This window comes from Brachypodium distachyon, chromosome 1 (assembly GCF_000005505.3).
Source record: "Brachypodium distachyon strain Bd21 chromosome 1, Brachypodium_distachyon_v3.0, whole genome shotgun sequence".
In the NCBI taxonomy this organism is placed as follows: Eukaryota; Viridiplantae; Streptophyta; class Magnoliopsida; order Poales; family Poaceae; genus Brachypodium; species Brachypodium distachyon.
Genome location: NC_016131.3, coordinates 6,727,638 through 6,746,218, shown reverse-complemented (window position 1 = coordinate 6,746,218; position 18,581 = coordinate 6,727,638). Strand labels below are relative to the sequence as shown.

Genomic DNA, 18,581 nt, shown 5'->3' with positions numbered 1-18,581 from the left:
AATTCGACCTTAATTGACTCTTATTTGAAATTAGCGGATGTTGAAAATGAAAAGTATAAAACAAGAACCGACTCTTCCAAAAGACTCATAAGAAAAGAACCAAATTCACCTAAAAGTTAATTTTCTTTATCATTGTACAACATCATTTTAATTTTAACAAATCATTTAGAGTCAGTTTAAACACAAACCCACTGCACGTGTTATTTTACGGTTGACTCCAAGTGACTTGGAGAGTCTATACCAACTCTACTGTTGTGGACATCATTGGGATCTGTTTAGTAGCTCTCTATATTCTCAAATCTACGAACTCTGTTCCCAAATATCAATTCCACACTCGCCGGTCCAGATTTGGATTCAATAATTTTGTTCGGCACTTAGCTCTACCCTAGTTCCTCAAAGTTTGCGTTGTTCTTGTTCGAAGTTGCTGATATCGATTGAGATCATGAGATGCCTGCCGCACTCCACATGCTCGAGAGTCTTCTTGCCGAGCTTGTGAGGGAGGGGCTAGGAAGGTAGAGATGCAAGGAGGCCGAGATTGGTGTGGAGAAACTCTACAGAGTCTCAGAAAATCCAAATCATCGTATGACGCTGTCCAGCCCGACGCTCCAGTTCAAGCCCCCTTTTTTAGGAACACAGTACAAACGCAGACACTCACCCTATGAACGCACACACGCGCACCCTACCCCTATGAGCACCTTTGAAAAAAGGAGCCGGCAGATCTTGAGAGATTGACAAAGTCAATAATTTAGAAAAATATGACACCCACGTCAAGTCTGTGTGGGCTCCACAAGAAACCAGACCACCTGAGTTAGGCTCAGTTCAAGTTCTGATTGCCCGCATCGTTGTTTTAGGAACGTTTGGATTGATCAAAGGGTTTCTTTGGCTAGAGTTTGGGTGCTCACGGATTCTTCGATGAGAATGTGACAGAGAACACGCTAACACCTAGCGTTAGTCTTAAAATTGATTGAATCACGCGAAACCATTGCTTTCAAATGAACTTATCACTACAATTTTCTACATTTTGTTTTTTTCCATAGGTATTGCTTACTTCACTCCTTAGAATTTGTTGTAAACAGTTTTTTTTTTGTGTTTTGGTAAAAATGCACTGTTCTAATCTTTGAACTGCCTGCTTTAGAGCATGTCTAGCAATAGCCCCCAAACAGGGGGCCTAAATTTGCAAATAGGGGCCAGCCCTCATAAGTAGGGACACAAAAATTACAATTGTCTCCGGCAGGGCCCCTAAATCACAACCCCCGTTTCATTCGCATCTCATGTTTCAAACCAAATTCATCAGATTTCAACCTAAATTCATCCAATTTGAACACAAAATAGTCAAATTCAACCTCTATTCATTAAACCTCAACACACATCATCCAATTTACCAATTTGTACATACAATTTGAAAAAAAAAAACAATTTCAATACACAGCGGAGGCGGCTTGCACAATCGCTGGAGGAGGAGCAGGCGACTTGCGCCATCGCTGGAGGAGGAGCAGGCGGCGGCCGCCGTCACTGGAGGAGGACGTGCTGGGGGCGGGCGCCGTCGCGGGGGGAGGAGCAGGAGGTGGCGGCGGGGGCTGTCGCAGGGGGATGAAGAGGAGGAGGTCAAGGCGGCCGGCGCTCGCGCGGGAGGAGGCGGCGGCAGTCGGCACCGGCGCGGGGGAGGCGGCGGCCGGCGACGGGGAGGATGAGGCCGAGGCGCATGGCGTGGCACGGGGAGGGGGAGGGGGAGGCGCTGCGATGGAGGAAGCTGACGACCATGGTGAGGGAGAGGCGGTGGTGGCGGGAGAAGGAGAGGTGGTGGCTGGAGAAGGAGAGAGACATGAAGATCAGGGGAATCTCGGGGACAGGGGGTCGGGCTCTCGGGCCGATTTGGGGGCCTCCCAACCTGTTGGACCAGGTTTTTCTTTCCTCAAGCCCTGTTTGGGATCCTGTTTAGGGGCTCTGCTGGACATGCTCTTATATATTTAGAACATCTCTTTGTGTACAATGTTCTATGCAAGAGACTGTCGTTTGTGGCCTGATTCTATCATAAGATCGGAGTATTCTGAAATCATAAGAATCCAACTTTGGCAGCATATTTGTACTCACTCAGTTCCATAATTCTTGTCGAAATATTACATGTAATTAGATACCTTTTAGGAATAGATACGTTCATATTTGAGCAAATTTGAGACAAGAATTATGAAACGGAGGGAGTATCATTTTTAGATGTCTGGCAACAGAATATTATATCATGTAAATGATTTTATATGTTTACACAAATTTGTATGCCAATTTTTCCGTGTGATCATGGAAACATTTTTTTTTGTGCAACAAAAACTCATCTTCCCAAACACATAAATCAGACTGGAAATGCACAGCATTTGCCATGTTGATTGGTGTAAAATAGACAATTCATTGGAAAACAAACTTACAGATCGACTATGGAAAATGTTAGGAGCATTATAAGGGAAAACCATGCAGGCATGCAGAACATCTATCCATCTAAAAAAAAAGAGAGCGAACACGTTTGCAATATAAGTACTGTTCTTCCGTTAAAGAAAATTAGGTACCGCTGTTTGTGTAAAGTACAGCGTAACTAAATCCAAAGGAGAAATGGGAGCGTCCAGCATATGTTGGCCAACATCACAGCAGTACCAATCAAGGGTTTCCAACTTTATTGTTTTCCATTGACAAGGATTGGAAACTATTTCTGAACAACAATTGCCACAGTTTCCTACTTTCTGAAGTCATCATTACACAAATACTGCTCATGAGCAAGGGCAATCAATTATGCAATAAATACAAGTTCAATGTTTCACGAGTATTCATAAACTTTTTCCTTTGTGTGATGTCTCTACTTGTCTTGAGTGGCAGCAACATTACTAGCAAAGTTACTGAGGCCCAATTTAAACATGTCAAGATTCAATCCATTTTCCACCAGAACACTTGTAACTCCCATTTTTGATACCTGAAAAGAAGAGATGAAGACATTAGTTAAGATCCTAAAAAACAAGAATGTTTGTAAAAACCATTCAAATGTGCATGATCACTGAATGCAATGTCATCACAACAACAGGACCATTAGCTCGAACCGACAGTCCAAGGAGTCTCAAAAAACTGGTGCGGGGCTAATCCAGATTCCAGAAAGATTCAACGAAGGAATTCCCTGAAAGCCTTTCCTTGGAAGGACAAAACAGCATAGTTTCAGCTTACATGCTTATGTAAACCTGAAGCCAGATCATGGGACTTCCTTTGAAGCATACTTCCCACTAGAAGCCCCACATAAAACAGAAACTCGAAAACAGTACAAGGCAGCCCTTGGGGCTTACAAGTTACAATATGAAACTGCAGTAATCTAGCTTATCAAAGAAGCTTCAGCCAGGCCGAGCCCCCAAATAGTGTAAGAGAAACTCCCGAAGCTTATAGCAGATATTTAATCGATGGACTAAGAGCAACAGCAATTGCAAGGTCACATGCTTGATGATATATATGCACCCATACAAGCCCGGCCTGGCAAGTTGAATAAAGTCTCAACCACATAGTGAAAAAAATTATACAAGATATTTGGCATCTTGGATTTTAGTTATGAATAAAGTGACTGCAATAACAGTTAGCCCATTACCGATTCAATATTTCTGTCCTCGTCATCAAAGAAGAGCATGGACTTGTAGGGAACCCCGGTTTTTCTCTGGATCTTTTGGAAATGCTCTGTCTTGTGAGTCCAGCTGGAGAATATTTCCTTCATACAATGATCAAGAGTAAGCAATTTGTCATATTCTTGTTAGGAAACCTGCAAATGCTTAAGTAGGACCTATGAGTTGAATACTAAGGTGCATACCATGTATAGTCACAAATGTTTGCGCATCCGAAATAGTACATTGCAAGTGATGTTTTTCATACAGAATATAGCATAAGAAATTTCATGGCATGCTCTTTTTTGTCCAACTGCATACTAAAAGTTAAGACACAACAAAATTCGCCTGACATGGCCTTGCATTTGTTATAAACAGTAAAACAGATAGCGATTTTGGTCTCTACGTCCCGTCAAATTGAAGAGAAAATATTTTTGTGTAAAATGCATGTCCCCAATTTTCTCAACGAACAATGTTCTATTTGCGTCGACTGTCGAATATGCGTATAGGGTTACAGTTGGACTTCTATTAGCAGAGGGTTTGAGTCAACACTTGTAACCCAGGCCGGACCTGTTATATAAAGGCCCCGTGGAGTAACCACCCTAGGCAAGGCAAAATTGTGAGATTCGGAATCAGTATTGCGCAGGGACCATCTCACTTGCTTGTTGCCTCCGAGGGAGGTCAGACTGCCCCTCCTCGGTGGTCGGAGCTGGCGGTCTAAAAGTCGGCAGATTTCGCCACTGGCAAAGGAGGGACCATCTGACCTCTCTCTGAGGTGGTCTGAACCCTCTCTATCAGATGTCTGACCTTTCCTGAAGGGAGGTCTGACCGGGGTACATTGGAAGACTGTGGATATATATGTTGATTTATTATGCGGGAGGAGCACCCGAGCAAGGGCTTCCTGGAGATGTAGGCTTGGGGCCAAACTTCCTCATCAAATGCGTCTACTTTATACAATATTCCTCGGATGATCCGCTGCACACCTCATACATGCGACTAGCAATTCTTTGATGTTGTAGTCGTCGATAGTGGTTGAGTGGTTCGCACCGTGAAAGACCATCAATTTCTAACAAACAAGATCATAGATATGCGCAATCGGCACAATAACTATCTATGTTATGTTAGCCGATCAAGGACACATGTGTATTCCATCGTTTACTTAAGAAGGAATATAAAAAATTTCTTCACACATTCTTGAGTCTGCTTCCATTCAGCTTATGGTTTTTGCTATTATGTCTGTGCAAATTATAGGAAGAAACTTATTAATACCTGTTTCAAATGTGCTCCACCAGTTTTGGTGCATCAAACCAAACATTTTGCATGCATGTAGTACATACCCATTCTTAGGTTCTACCATCACAACACTGATTACTAACAAGAAGCTGCCTGAATTCCGGTCGCATCGAGGCAAATACAGAGTTCAACGAAAGGCGAACTGCAGGCTGTGGCGGCCTGTACGGAAAATCAATGGCCGGACGAGGTTTACCTGTGTGACGAACATGGGCTGGAGCTCTAGCTTGCCAATGAAGGCCGTGGCTATGTCCGGAGTGGGCGAGCGAGACGCAATCGCCATGTCGACCCCTTTCTCCTTGAGCGCGCACACGATGCCCTTGGCGTGCCGATAAAGGCTCGGCGACTCCCTCTTGGAGCGGCACTCGCTGACGAAAACAAGAAGAAGCCAATCCAAGGTAAACACCGGCCGAATCTCTGCTCAGACTCGAATGAATGGAAATCAGGTTGAGGAGCGGGGCGAGCACGGCACGGACCAGTAGAAGGGCCATAGGGTGTAGTCGAGGTCGAAGACGACGAGGCGGGGTAGCACCTGGAAGAGGCCCAGGATCTGCAGCGCCTCCGCCTTCACGCGCTCGTCGCCCATCCCGCCCTCTCCTGGCTGATGCTGCTCGCCTGCTCCTGCGGTCTCTCGCCGGTTGGTCAGGCCGGATTGGTCGCTCGGTTCAACGGAGTTAGATTCCAGCAGGTAAAAGCAGATACGGGTCTTTCGCCGTCAAAACGCGTGGATGGTGAAAAAGATCAGACAACCAGGCCCAGCAGTCTACTGGGCCGGGCCACTTGTAGTCTTAGCGGGCCGATCTCTTCGTCTTCCTCTCTCTGAGTCGCCCCATAGGACAGAGTCTCGTGGTGTTCTGTTCCCCAGCCGGCGCCACCCAAAACCCCTTCCTTCTCTGCGACGCCGACGCGGGCGCCGGTACCACCGCCGCGCCCGCCCGTCGCAGCGCTCCTCCTCGGCTGCGTCCCGCCCCCGCACACTTCGATCATCAGCCCGCTGTTCATTGGGGGAACCTCGATTCGGCTCGGTAGAGCGGATAAAGGAGCGCGAAGATGTCGGATTTCCAGACCTCCACGCACCGGGAGCGGTGGATCTTCCAGCCGCACGACTTGGTGACCCTTCCCGATCCATTATTTTTCTGTACTGTGCTCAGGGTTGCTCTGGACTCGGACCGTCTAGCCTATTAGCATACTCTGGCAATGTATGCCGCGGTTTGTGATACCGGTGGTCCTCTCTGCTTTGCAGATGGATAAGTGGGCAGCGGCCAACCAGCGTTCTGCCGAGACCCTCGCGCAGGTTGGGTTCTCCTGGTAGTCGATACATTCATTCACTTGTCAAGCTTAGATAATGGATGCTCAGTTTTCGTTTTGGTTTCTTTGTGAAGTATGGAACGACACGGTTGAAGGTGGACCCTGTCGATGGGTCGATATCATACCCTGAACCTGCTCCTGATCATGGTACATGCCTTTTGTCGGTTTCTGCTTTGCCTATATGTTTTGACAGTAGCTATGAGCATCAAAAGAATATCTATGGGTTAATTTCACCTCAAAGTTTTGGTCTCTCTTAGTCACTCTCATTTTTGTTGTTGGCTAATGCTGTGTGTTCCTTATGGAGTTCGTATGAGAACTTGCATTAGTGCTAAACCATAGTTTTGAGCTCAGTTGTCGGGAGCTCGAGTGTGAAGCCTCTATCATGTGAAGAGGAACAATTAATGCGGGTATTTTACGAGCAAAAGATTCAAGAAGTGTGTGCAGCATTCAAGTTCCCTCACAAAATTCAGGTAATCACTCCTCTTCCTAGATAGTATTTTTGCTAGCTTAGTGATTATGCACTCACGGTCACTCGTTCCTTGGCAGGCTACAGCAATAATATATTTCAAGAGATTCTATCTACAGTGGTCTGTAATGGAGCATCACCCAAAGCATATTATGTAAGCAACACTGACATAATATGGTTCTCTGGTTTGGAACACAAACCAAAGATTTACTTTCCTCTCTACCGTTAGCATAACTAGAGAACTTGTCAAACGTATGAAATGATTCATACTGTTGTGAAAAGAGATGATGTATGTGTAATTGAAAATGAAAAGTAAGGCTGTTGATAGTGTCCTATATTCCAATGCGATCAAGGTCTTTCCAGATTTAGTTACTATTTTTCCATTGACCAATTTAATCGATTACATTTGACAGGTTAACTTGTGTGTATTCTTCTTGCAAAGTGGAAGAAAATCATGTTTCTGCTGAGGAACTTGGTAAAGGAATTCAGCAGGATCACCAGATTATTCTAAATAATGAGATGATCGTTCTTAAAGTATGACATCTCCACATTCCAGTTTTTAATTGTCTCAAGCAACCAGAATATGACAATGAGTTTCTTGCTTTCTTCCAGTCTTTGGATTTTGATCTGATCGTTTATGCTCCTTATCGTCCTATCGAAGGATTTATTGACGACATGGATGTAAGTTTTTTGTATATTTGTTTCATACTGTAAAATAGGAAGTTGAGCTTGCTATTGCCTTGTTTCAACAGTGAAACATATCCTTGAATTCAGTATTGCAAGTTCCATCATAATTTAGCCTATCCTATGGATCCTATGCTAATGCTATTCCTTTTTTACAAAGGGTTTCTGCAAGGCAGGCAATGGTGCACACCAACGATTAAAGGTCATACATTTCTTTCATCCCTTTGCAATATAGTTCAAATATCCCAGTAATATAATATTTACTGTATTTACTGTATTACCCTTTTTTCTGACTAAGTAGGTAAATTTTTTGCTATACTTTACATAGCGTTCCTAACGGTCATTTTATTCTAGTATCTTACAAATGGGGGTCACACATTTTACGTAAACTTGATGATGGAGAAATAATGTGAGTTCATAAGACAGGTCTAGCTTGGTTAATTGCTCAAGACTGAGAATGCTAGAGGTTTTACTAATTGCTACTACCAAAATCATAGCATTTAATTTCTGAGGTTTGTCTCAGAAAGAATGAGTTTGGCTACAGTCTTTTGATTTCCTGGTGGTTGTACATACATCGATGGAATAACGGATCAATCTTAGCTGTAAAAATTGAGCTGCACCAACCAAAGGGCACAGAACTATGCACACTAAGGCCTGTTCTGACCATTAACTTTAATGACCTCTCTAATAGATATTAAGACACATCAAATAAGCACATAAGGCAAAACTATTTTTTTAATTTCATTGTGTGACTTGCTCAAACAGTAGCTCAACCATCATTGAATGAGAAATAGTCAGAATGTGAAATTTCGCTTATAGATGTAAAAAATGCTCTACCTTTTCATATTTTGCACAGAAAGAAACAAAAGTATTATGATGTAAGAACAAAATGCCTATCCTGCTTATGCCTCGGATGCTTGTATTGTAGGAGTTGCACCAAACTGCGAATTCTCATGTTGACAAAATGATGTTGACTGATGCACCCCTTCTCTATTCTCCTGGACAGGTATTCTTAAACTTTAAAACATATGTTTAATCTTCAGTTAATCTAATACAGCACTGCCATTTTCGTAAGTGTCTTGGTTAAATGTACATCTGATTAAGAAAGCTTAATCCTGTATGATAAATATTGTCAAGCTTAGCTTATTCAAACCTCTGAGTTTCAGCTGATCCCTTATGTGATCTCATTAGATATTTTCTTCCAATTTTTACAGTTGGCTTTGGCTGCTCTGTCCAAGTCCAATGATATGCACCAGGTCCTCAATTTTGAAAGGTTGTAAACTTTTGAACTGTGTTTATTATGAGAAAAAATATGCCAGGTGTGCTTCATGATGTATTATTTTACTTTTCCATTTACTCACCCTGATTCATTGATTGTTCACAGATACTTGGGAAGTGTTTTCTCAAGGCAAAAATCTAATTGTCCAGTAGAACAATTTGTTCAGACAATCAATGCAATTAATTACTTGGTATGGACTATTGCCTGGTTTTGTACAGATACAATTTTTTAACATAATAATCAATTGATCATATATATTTCCACCAAGAGACCTTAACCATGTGTTTCATTGCAACTGTGTTACCTAAAAATGAGTAGATAGCAAGTTGCTTGATTGAACAAATGTGTGTTCAGTCTTAGATGGATGATAATTAAGGAGTGTCCTTTAGGTTTGGATTTATAAACAAGAGGGTTAGCCGCGTTGTGGAACTACTGATGCTGTCAAATTGATGGATCTGATGTATAAATCGCTTGATCAGTACCTTTGGCATCCTCTAGCTGATTTGCATATTTCTGCAGGTTGACCAGCTTCAAATACCTACTCTTAAAGACATGAGGCATGCTGATCGCAAGCTGAAGCATTGTCTGGATCCAAGCTCTCATGACGAGTAGGCTTTCTCACAAGCCTCTATGTCCTCCATGATTTTTACCGGTTGCACTCATGTTTGTTGTTTGGAAATTTCTACAGGCACAAGAAGAAAGAAAAGAAGTCAAAGCACAAATCGAAAAGGGCCGCTAGTGATGCCCAGCTGTAAGTACATCGTTTGACCATGTTCTTTCCACTTCTTGGTCTCTAAATTGTTGTGTAATGCTTCCCCACCAAAACAGCTAGAAGTCATACGGTTGGGCAGCGATGTTATATAGGAACCAGCTCTAAAGATGTGGTGGTAAGGACTTGTACCATGCTCCAAGTGTTTTTATCCTTATCATGGCACCAAGTTGACATGCATAACTTTTCGTCTGCTCAGGCTCTTGAGCTGATCCAATTTTGGTTCCAACTTGCCCAGTCGACATCAGTGATATGTTGAGCTGATCTCTTCACCAGCTTAGACAGTTATTGGCTGTGGACAAACAATTTACAGATGGGCGCCTCATTGCAACCTTGTTGGCCCTTGCACGACCACTGCCAACGATCTTACTTTTTGTAACCTATAATCTTTATAGAGGATAACTGCAGGCAAGGCACTAATTTGTAACTTAAATCTTGTTAGAGTAACTTAATTTTCTTGGCACAAGGCGAGCGATGCAAAACATCGGAAATGCTGCTATACGGGAATGATACAATATTGGTTGGGTGTCAGCCAAGATACTAGTGTTGATTAATCATCGCTTGGTGTTTCTCGTTTGCAATTCTTGCTATTGATGTGCAGACCTTGAATCCCGTTCAAGATTACATTTATTTTGCTTTCTTTTCTGAATGTGTTCCTGAAGCATATCTGCTGGTTTTACCCCTTTTTCTTTTGTGACAGCTGCTAGTTATACCCTTGGGACATGTTTAGTCCCGTTCAAGATAATCACATGCCACTTGAATGAACTTTGTGGCCAATCCAGACAAACTAGCTGAGCCCCACGTACGATCTTGTACGGAGTTGCCAGGCTCTTGTAGAACTGAAATCTATCAACGTGGGCACAACCCCAATGCAACCATCAGCAAGAACCAGCGTCATCCTTGGAGATCGAAGGCAAATGAACGGACAATTACTGGAAAAAAAATCCATGCCTAACAAACAGCGGGCAAAGACGATTCCAGTAAATTGCCCTATTGCATAGATTTCTGCCAAAAAGGATGGAACATTGTGTAGAATATGATCCATAGGAAAACTCAGACATGTCGCTATTAGTTACTATCTACAGTTGATCACCTTCTCATTATAAACATAACTATACAAAAACAGTTTCCATACAATAATTAGTTGGTTACAACAACTGATTTGGAAGTTGCATGTAAGTGCTAGAATTAGGTGGGCAGCCTCCAACAATCATCTGACCATAGGAAGCAAAGGCATTATCAGTACTGCCAGAAACACTGTACCCCCCAATAAGGGCATTGTATGTGAAAACATTAGGTTTCCAACCATTTTTCAGCAGTTCTTCATACATCTTGCCAGCTTCAGCAGCCTTCCCTTCTTTTCCTAGGTAGAGAATTAGCGAATTGTACGTGTACAGGTTCGGGGCGATTCCACTCTTCTCCATGTCATTGAAGAGGGAGACTGCTTCTTCTAATCTTCCAGATCTGCCAAGGCCATGAATGAGCAGATTATAAGTGATGAGATCAGGCTCAAGTCCCAGTTCTGTCAGTTGCCTAAAATAAGACAAACTATCATTTAATCGCCCAGCTGTGCAGAGGGCGCCGATAAGAACTGTGTATGATTTTATATCTGGGTTTATTCCTTGGTCAACCATATTCTGGAAGAGCTCGCACACTTTTTCTGTGTTACCAGCTAATCGATATCCATTTAGCAGAATATTGTAGATGGCGCGATTAGGTTTGCATCCATAATCCAGCATCTCATCAAAAAGATCTTCTGCATCTTCAATCTTTCCATCTTTTAACAGTCCATCAAGAAGAGGACCGTATGTACATGGGGTGGGAGAGAAGCCTTCGCTCATCAGCTTGTAGTACAAGTCCATAGCCTCGTACAACATTTTTGATTTTACGAGACCTGAAATAATTGTGTTATAGGTAACGTAAGTTGATTCGTATCCCTTGCAATGCATCTCTTTTTGGACTTTTAACATATCCTCAATCCGCATTGACTTCCCCATGGCATCGAGAATCAAATTGTAAGTGAACTCATCAGGGTCACAACCAAGCCTCTTCATTTCAGAGAACAAGCCTTCAGCAACATCAATCAGGTTTTCATCTACAAGACCACAAATCAGAGCATTATATGACCCAGTTTTTAGTGAAACTCCCAGACTCTCAAACTTTTTGACGAGTTCATGTGCCTCAAGAGCTTTCTTGCTCTTACAGAGATGTCTAATTAATGGGCTCAGAAAGAAATCATCCAGGAGAATACGACTCAATGCTATATTTTCGGCAAACTCAATTGACTTTTCCATTCCAGCCCTCTTCAGTATCCCTTCCATCAGTGAATGGAAAGAAGATCTATCCGCTTTAGAACCAGGCTGAAGAATATATTCTTTAAGAGTATGCAGAGCTTCATTCATTAATCCGTTTTTCACAAAACTCGGGAGGATAGTGCATAGTGTTGTATAATCTGGAGCAAGGACCTTTTTCATCTGACAAAAGATCCTGAATGCTTCAGTCAATCTATCCTCTTTAACGAGGCCATGCAGAGCAGTGTTGTAAGATGAAAGGTCAGGCATGCAACCTTTCATTGTCATATTGTATAACATGCCCAGTGCATAGTTCACCTCCCCATTTTTGCAGAGACAATCTAGAACTGTATTGTACGTTATTAAATTAGGTGGATAGCTATTAGAGTTCATTTCTTCAAGTAAATGCATTACCTCCTTGACTTTACCTTCCCTTCCTAATCCTGCCAAAAGTGTGTTGTAAGTACAATCAGTGGGATCAAGATTCATCTCTTTCAGTTCATGGAAGATTTTCCAAGCTTCATTACCCCTGCCTGCCTTGTAGAGCGTATCAATCAAAGAATTAACTGCCAGAACATCAGGAACACATCTAGTTTCAATCATTTCAGAGAAGACCTTCATGGCCTCATCAGCATTTGACGCCTTGCTGCAACACTTGATCATCATAGTGTAGGTGATATTATCTGGACATACACCTATAGATTTTAATTCATGGAAGACCCTTTTTGCCATTCCAAGCCTACCAGACTTAGCAAGACTATACAAAACAGCATTACCAGCAACGACATCTGGAACAATCCCTTTGCTCTTCATAAGCTCATACCTTTTAATTGCTTTCAGAGATTCACCAGATTTTCCATAGTAATTTATGAAAAGGACATATGTGTAGCCATTTGGAGTAGGACCATGAATATTCATATGGTTGAACAGCTCCAGAGCATGGTTAAGCCTATCAGCTTTCAGAAACCCAGATATCAAGGAATTGTATGAATACTGCTGAGGTTCTATACCCTTTTGTTTCATCTGATCAAAAACATCTGAAGCTTCATCGACCCTCCCAACTTGGCACAATGCATCCACAACTGCAGTATAAGCAACGACATTGTCATTATACCCATCAGCTTTCATGGCATTCCATATTTCAATTACTGACCGTGAGTCACCGTTGTCACCACACTTGTCTAAGAGAGTAATGTATGTCACCCGATCAGGTTTTTGATCACTTGCTTTCATCTTCCAAAATACATCCTTGGCATCACTAACTCGACCGGCATCACAGAGAATCTGTATAAGCACAGTATTGGTGACAACATCCGGTTTGCAGCCCTCATCCTCCATTTTCTGAAGAATTTTATACGCCTCCTCAAATCTTCCAGCTTGTCCAAGAACCCGGATACAGATGGTGTAGCTATACACATTTGGCTTCACGCCATGATCCTCCATCTCTCTCAACAACCAAACAACCGTCTCAACGTCCCTCTTCCCAAACGCCAACATCAGCACAGAGTATGTCCTCACACTTGGCACGATACCATCTGTGGCCATCACCTTGTACACCTCCATCGCCTCCCTATCATACCCAGACTTGACGAGGAAATATATCAGGCCATTGTAGGTGTACGAATTCAAGACAATGCCAGCCTCTTTCATCATCGGCAAGGCCACCGGCGCACTCCGGAGGCCCCCTTCCATGCCGAGTGACCTAAAAATGGTCAAGAAGGTACCCACATTAGCTTTGACTATCTGCCTCTGCATTAGGTCGAACACCTGGGCCATGTCCCTGACCCGGCCATGGGCGCGCATCAACTCGAGCATATAGTTGCACGACTCCGTGGTGTGGACGATTCTGGGCTGCTGCGCGACGGACTTGAACAGCTGGAGAGCTTCCGCCGGATCGGCGGCAGCCGACCTAAGCATATGGACAACGTTCTGTGCGCCGGGCCGGCCCTCCCGTTCGTCACAGGGCGGCGCCAGCTTGTTGGAGCCGGCGCGGCGGCTGGTTGGCCGCCTCTTGGGCGGAGCAACCAACAGCCCAGCGGAACTCCTGTGCTTTCGGGCTACAGGTGTCCTGACGCCGGTGCCGCCGCTGCTTAAGACTCCCGAGGCTATAGGTGTCTTGGCGCCGATGCCGCCGCTGCCTAAGACTCCGGAGCAGCACAGCTCCATGATGCCCGCCCGCCACGGGCGGAGGACCCAGTAGGGTAAGGTATTGAATTTTGCGTCAGTTACGAATTGGGGAAGATTATGAAACGGGGAGCTAAACGGCGGAATCCGTTCGTGGGGTGATGGGAGGAGAAACGGACGGGAACGAGAGAATCAAAGGGGAGATCAACCTGCGGTGGAGGCGCTCGCGCGAGGAGGAAGACGAGCGGGGGCTGGGGCGCTCGGCAGCGGGATGGGTGGCGGGACTATCCACGGAGCGAGGGGTCTGGGTCACTCGGGAAGTCGGAAGCGAGCGAGATGGGGCAGAGGGAGGCCAAGTACGGAGGGCCGGAGGGGTGCGGAAAATAAAACGAAGGTAGTTTTACAATCGAGTAAAATACAACACTTAAGTTTTCAAAAAAATAAAAATACAACACTTTCAAAGCAAATTAACAGTTTAGTCCACAATCTTACAAAACGCACAAATAACATCTTAAACTGCGATTAGTGAAATTGTTTAAGAATACGTGGATGAAAGAATGACAAACTCTCGTTAGGTGCCACAATTGTTGCGCCGAATTATTGGCTATTCATTCTAAGACAAATTAATAAATACGCCATTTGTTTGATAAAGATTGACGCGGCTATTAACTAAATAAAGATTGGAACCGAGGGAGCAGTTGTTAGATATACATTTGTTTGGTCCTTTTATATTTGTATCTACGTCTTTATAAAATAAATCTGCACATTGTCAACCAATTTTAACTTTGGATCATTAGAGGCGCCAATGACGATGACTTGTCAAGATGCATTTGGAGGGGGTCTGAGAATGGCGTCGCAGGAGGCAGCAACGACGAGTCAATTGTCGTCTACTTCGACGGCCAGTCTTCAACGGCGATGACGGGTCTCGTGTGAGGCGGTGCGCGTGGCGCTCCAATGTGCCTTCACACAGCTGATGATGACATGGCTTGGAAAGACCGACTCTCCGGGAGATGCAACCTCTCGCCCTCTTAGTTCTTTTGGCTATCTACCGTTAATGTCCGTGTATGATTGCTCGATGTTGTCTTAACTGTCTTTTCTTTACCCGTATTTTTTACTGTATGAAAGTTGATATGAAAATCATCGTACTTAATGGCAATAGATATGAATAATCATGCTCAGGTGGTGTATTTTTCTTTCTAGAAACTTCTAATTTTGACAGATCATGTTTCACCTTCTATATTTCTTGTTGATAAGATAGCATATCTCTCGAAATATGGAGAATGGTGTTGTTTATTGTGCCAAATATCTAAATAATATTTTTAGGTCGGTGAGTATGGAGATATCTTTGGAAGCAAAAAGATATAAAAAATTGAGTTGTTGGCCGTTTGTTCACTCCATCGAAGACTGTTTGCAAATTATAGTAATTGCCATATAATCTATGTTGTATATATTTATATCGTTATCTTTCATTTATGGTTGATTTTACATATAATATGATACAATTAATATTTAACACAAACATTTAAACAAGTCATGTAATGCATAAGCATTAAAATAATTCTTGAAATACGTAATTTTAATTTGTACTAACGCACAATATTTATATACTAACAATATTTGCAGCCCTCATCCTCCATTTTCTGAAGAATTTTATATGCCTCCTCAAATATTCTAGCTTGTCCAAGAACCCGGATACAGATGGTGTAATTATACACATTTGGCTTCACGCCATGATCCCCATATCTCTCAACGACCCAACCACCGTCTCAATGTCCCTCCTTTTCCCAAATGCGAACATCAGCACAGAGTACATCCTCACACTCGGCACGATACCATCTGCCGCCATCACCTTGTACACCTCCATCGCCTCCCTATCATACCCAGACTTGACGAGAAAATATATCAGGCCATTGTAGGTGTACGCATTACAACGCCAACGTATTTCATCATCGGCAAGGCCACCGGCACGCTCCAGAGGCCCCCTTCCATGCCGAGCGCCCCCAAAATGGTCAAGAAGGTACCCACATTAACCTTGACTATCTGCCTCTGCATTAGGTCGAACACCTAGGCAATGTCTCTGACCCGGTCGTGGGCGCGCATCAGCTCGAGTATGTAGTTGCACGACTCCGTGGTATAAATGATCCTGGGCTGCTGCGCGACAGACTTGAACAGCTGGAGAGTTTCCGCCGGGTCGTCAGCGGTCGACCTGAGCATATGGACGACGTTCTCCGCGCTGGACCGGCCCTCCTGTTCGTCGCAAGGTGGTGTCAACTTGTTGGAGCAGGTGCGGCTGGGTGGCCGCCTCTTGGGCGGAGCAACCAACAGCCCAGCAGAACTCCTGGACTTTCGGGCTCTAGGTGTCTAGAGGGGGGGTGAATAGGAGACTAACAAATTTTTAACTTTTCCTTTTCTTGAAAGATACAAACACTTAATCCTAGGGCTTTCTAAATTCTCTAAGGTGAATGTAACCCTAGTATGAAGTGCAATAGCCGAAGCACTAGGCGAAGCAAATTATTGACAATGAAGTAAAACAAGTAAGTAAAAGGGGCAAATATGATACCACACGGGAAGACGAAGATTTCACCGGAGTTCCACCTATTGGGATCGGTGTACGTCTCCGTTTGGAGGAGTGCTCTCCCACAAAGGGAGAGACGCCACGAACGCTCACTCTATTCTCCAATTCACCACACCACAAAGGTGGGATGAGCTCTCACAACAACACAAAGGCGAAGTGAGTTCCACTAATGGCTTTTTTGAAGACGAATGCCAAACCTTTACAAACAAGGAGAAGGGCACAAATCCACAACTCAATTGGATGCTCCTTCCCAAATCCTCAAACACCTCCTCACAAGATTAGAGTGCTTGAAGAGACACCTTCCGGCTAGGGATCCCAAAATCCCAAGAGTAACAAAATCCACCAAGGAAAACGAGGGGAATCAACTTTTGATTTGGTGAAACCCTAGATCGAGCTCTTCTCAACCCTTTCTCAAAGTATTAGCTAGAGGGAAGCACTAGGGAGAGAGATCTCGAGATTTGAAACTTTGGAGGTGAAGAACGCTTGCAGAAATGGGGATAAGAACCGTTGGGGACGAAGAACCCTTTTATCGGAGTTCCCAATTTCTGCCCGTTATGTGCTGTTTCTGCACGGAGCGGTACTACCGTTTGCTCAAGCGGTACTACCGCGAGTGGTAGTGCAGCATCGGTACCGTGCCAGTGCCGCTATATGTCAGTAGCATTTTGCTACCACAAAGCACTGGTGCGGTACCGGGGCGGTACTACCGGCCTGGGCAGGGCGGTACTGCCGCCCTAGAAAGAGCACGGGCAGAATCCCTTTGGTTAAATGATAGGTTTTAGCAATTCTTCATGGGTGGGATTGAGACTATCTGGTGGGTGCAATTTGGTGGTCGTGTGTACGTGAAATTGATTCGCCCAAGCCTTCCCAAGTGGACTCCCTCTTTATAGTACGGATTTTCCTACGACTCAATATAAACAAAAAGCCGTAAATCTCTCTACGCTTCTTTCCTTTGAGGGCAACGAACCGCATTGCTTGATTCTATATAATTTCTGAAAACACTTAGCATACGGTTAATCCAACTATTAAGTTGTCATTAACACCAAAACTCATTAGGGATCGAAATGATCTTTCAGATGGGGGCAATGTGTTCTTCGTTGGGAAGATAACAAGAAGCCTTACCGGGAAGCCACACAACGGAAGATTTCTTTTTTCACGTCCTCAAGAAAAAAGGAGGATTTTTTCCCTTCTCCTTGATGGCTCAAAGATAACAAGGCTGTCCAGATTCCAGAAAAAGACTAAATTAGGGTTTTATTTGACTAAGATAAAGCGAGCTTCGCCACATGTTTTGTGCTAAAATAGTTCACATAGCCCAAATATCTCGGTTTAGTAGATATGATAGCGATTTGAACAGCCTAAACTCATCCATCAGTGTACCCGTGCAAAGAAAGTGTAAATTTCTCCTATGCAAGTGAAATAAGTATTATTATTTTTTGGGACGGGTACACAAATTGGTGGCCTCAGGTTGTGAGAATCGATGTCAAATTTTATAAAATTAGATATTTAGATATGTCAGAGAAGGTGAATTGAATCGTTTTATTTGTGGTCCCACATGACCCTAACACCTAACACAACATGAGTCGCTTTGTGAATTTTACTCACAAGAAAACAAAACAAGATCTATGCGGCCAAATCCCATGACGACCGAGAGATGAATTCACATAAAGTAACACAAGCCACCACCCACTATTTTCGGTCAATATGGATACATGAGTACATTCTCAATATATACGGTACGTCATGTCATTTTTAAAGAATTGGGTGAGAAAATCACGCTCAAGTTCAAGCCATGGATAACGAATTAGGAAATGACAAACAAGAATAACAAAGTAATTAAATTGATACTTCCTCCGTTCAATAAAGGATGTCTCAACTTTGATTAAATTTGAATGCATCTATACACTAAGTCATGTGTAGAAACATTCAAATTTTGACAAATTTGAGACATTTTTTGTTGGACGGAGGGATTATATAAATTTCTGGACGGCGAGCAAGGGAGCGGGATTGACTGTTTGAGCTGGTTAATGTCCTATGAAAATTGCCACCAGAAAAGCTTGTTGCCCGTGAGCTTAACGAGCGCGACTCGTTTCAGTTCGTGGTCGTTAACTAATGAACTGAGCCGATCAACCATTTTGGCCTGCACACGAGTTTTACAAAAGATAATTAAGCTCACTGTTTTCT

General features: G+C 43.4%; 3 protein-coding genes across 6 annotated transcripts; 1 reads left to right on the top strand and 2 right to left on the bottom strand.

The window, feature by feature from the left end:
* Window positions 1-2,635: 2,635 nt before the first annotated feature.
* Window positions 2,636-5,699, bottom strand: LOC100833747 (magnesium-dependent phosphatase 1). 2 transcript variants are annotated; one of them, XM_003559963.3, is made up of 4 exons: window positions 5,384-5,649; window positions 5,104-5,275; window positions 3,608-3,724; window positions 2,636-2,953 (listed from the first exon to the last, which is right to left on the bottom strand). In XM_003559963.3, the coding sequence occupies exons 1-4, from the start codon at window positions 5,491-5,493 to the stop codon at window positions 2,840-2,842; spliced, it is 513 nt and encodes a 170-aa protein (XP_003560011.1). In that variant the 5' UTR covers window positions 5,494-5,649; the 3' UTR covers window positions 2,636-2,839. The 2 variants fall into 2 exon arrangements, with proteins under 2 accessions (XP_003560011.1, XP_024312907.1); XM_024457139.1 differs by lacking the exon at window positions 2,636-2,953 and adding an exon at window positions 3,131-3,495 and having other exon boundaries at window positions 5,384-5,699.
* A 52-nt stretch (window positions 5,700-5,751) lies between these two features.
* Window positions 5,752-10,053, top strand: LOC100830061 (cyclin-H1-1). Of its 3 annotated transcripts, XM_024457136.1 has the most exons (15): window positions 5,752-6,017; window positions 6,151-6,201; window positions 6,290-6,362; window positions 6,567-6,685; window positions 6,762-6,835; window positions 7,095-7,215; window positions 7,294-7,362; window positions 7,526-7,567; window positions 8,294-8,371; window positions 8,580-8,638; window positions 8,750-8,834; window positions 9,164-9,252; window positions 9,333-9,395; window positions 9,473-9,531; window positions 9,613-9,998. In XM_024457136.1, the coding sequence occupies exons 1-14, from the start codon at window positions 5,958-5,960 to the stop codon at window positions 9,474-9,476; spliced, it is 987 nt and encodes a 328-aa protein (XP_024312904.1). In that variant the 5' UTR covers window positions 5,752-5,957; the 3' UTR covers window positions 9,477-9,531; window positions 9,613-9,998. The 3 variants fall into 3 exon arrangements, with proteins under 3 accessions (XP_024312904.1, XP_024312906.1, XP_024312905.1); XM_024457138.1 differs by lacking the exon at window positions 9,333-9,395 and having other exon boundaries at window positions 9,164-9,326; window positions 9,414-9,531; window positions 9,613-10,053; XM_024457137.1 differs by lacking the exon at window positions 9,333-9,395 and having other exon boundaries at window positions 9,164-9,326; window positions 9,404-9,531; window positions 9,613-10,053.
* A 385-nt stretch (window positions 10,054-10,438) lies between these two features.
* Window positions 10,439-14,188, bottom strand: LOC100836501 (pentatricopeptide repeat-containing protein At4g31850, chloroplastic). The gene has a single exon (XM_003559402.4). The coding sequence runs from the start codon at window positions 13,868-13,870 to the stop codon at window positions 10,562-10,564; it is 3,309 nt and encodes a 1,102-aa protein (XP_003559450.1). The 5' UTR covers window positions 13,871-14,188; the 3' UTR covers window positions 10,439-10,561.
* Window positions 14,189-18,581: the final 4,393 nt, after the last annotated feature.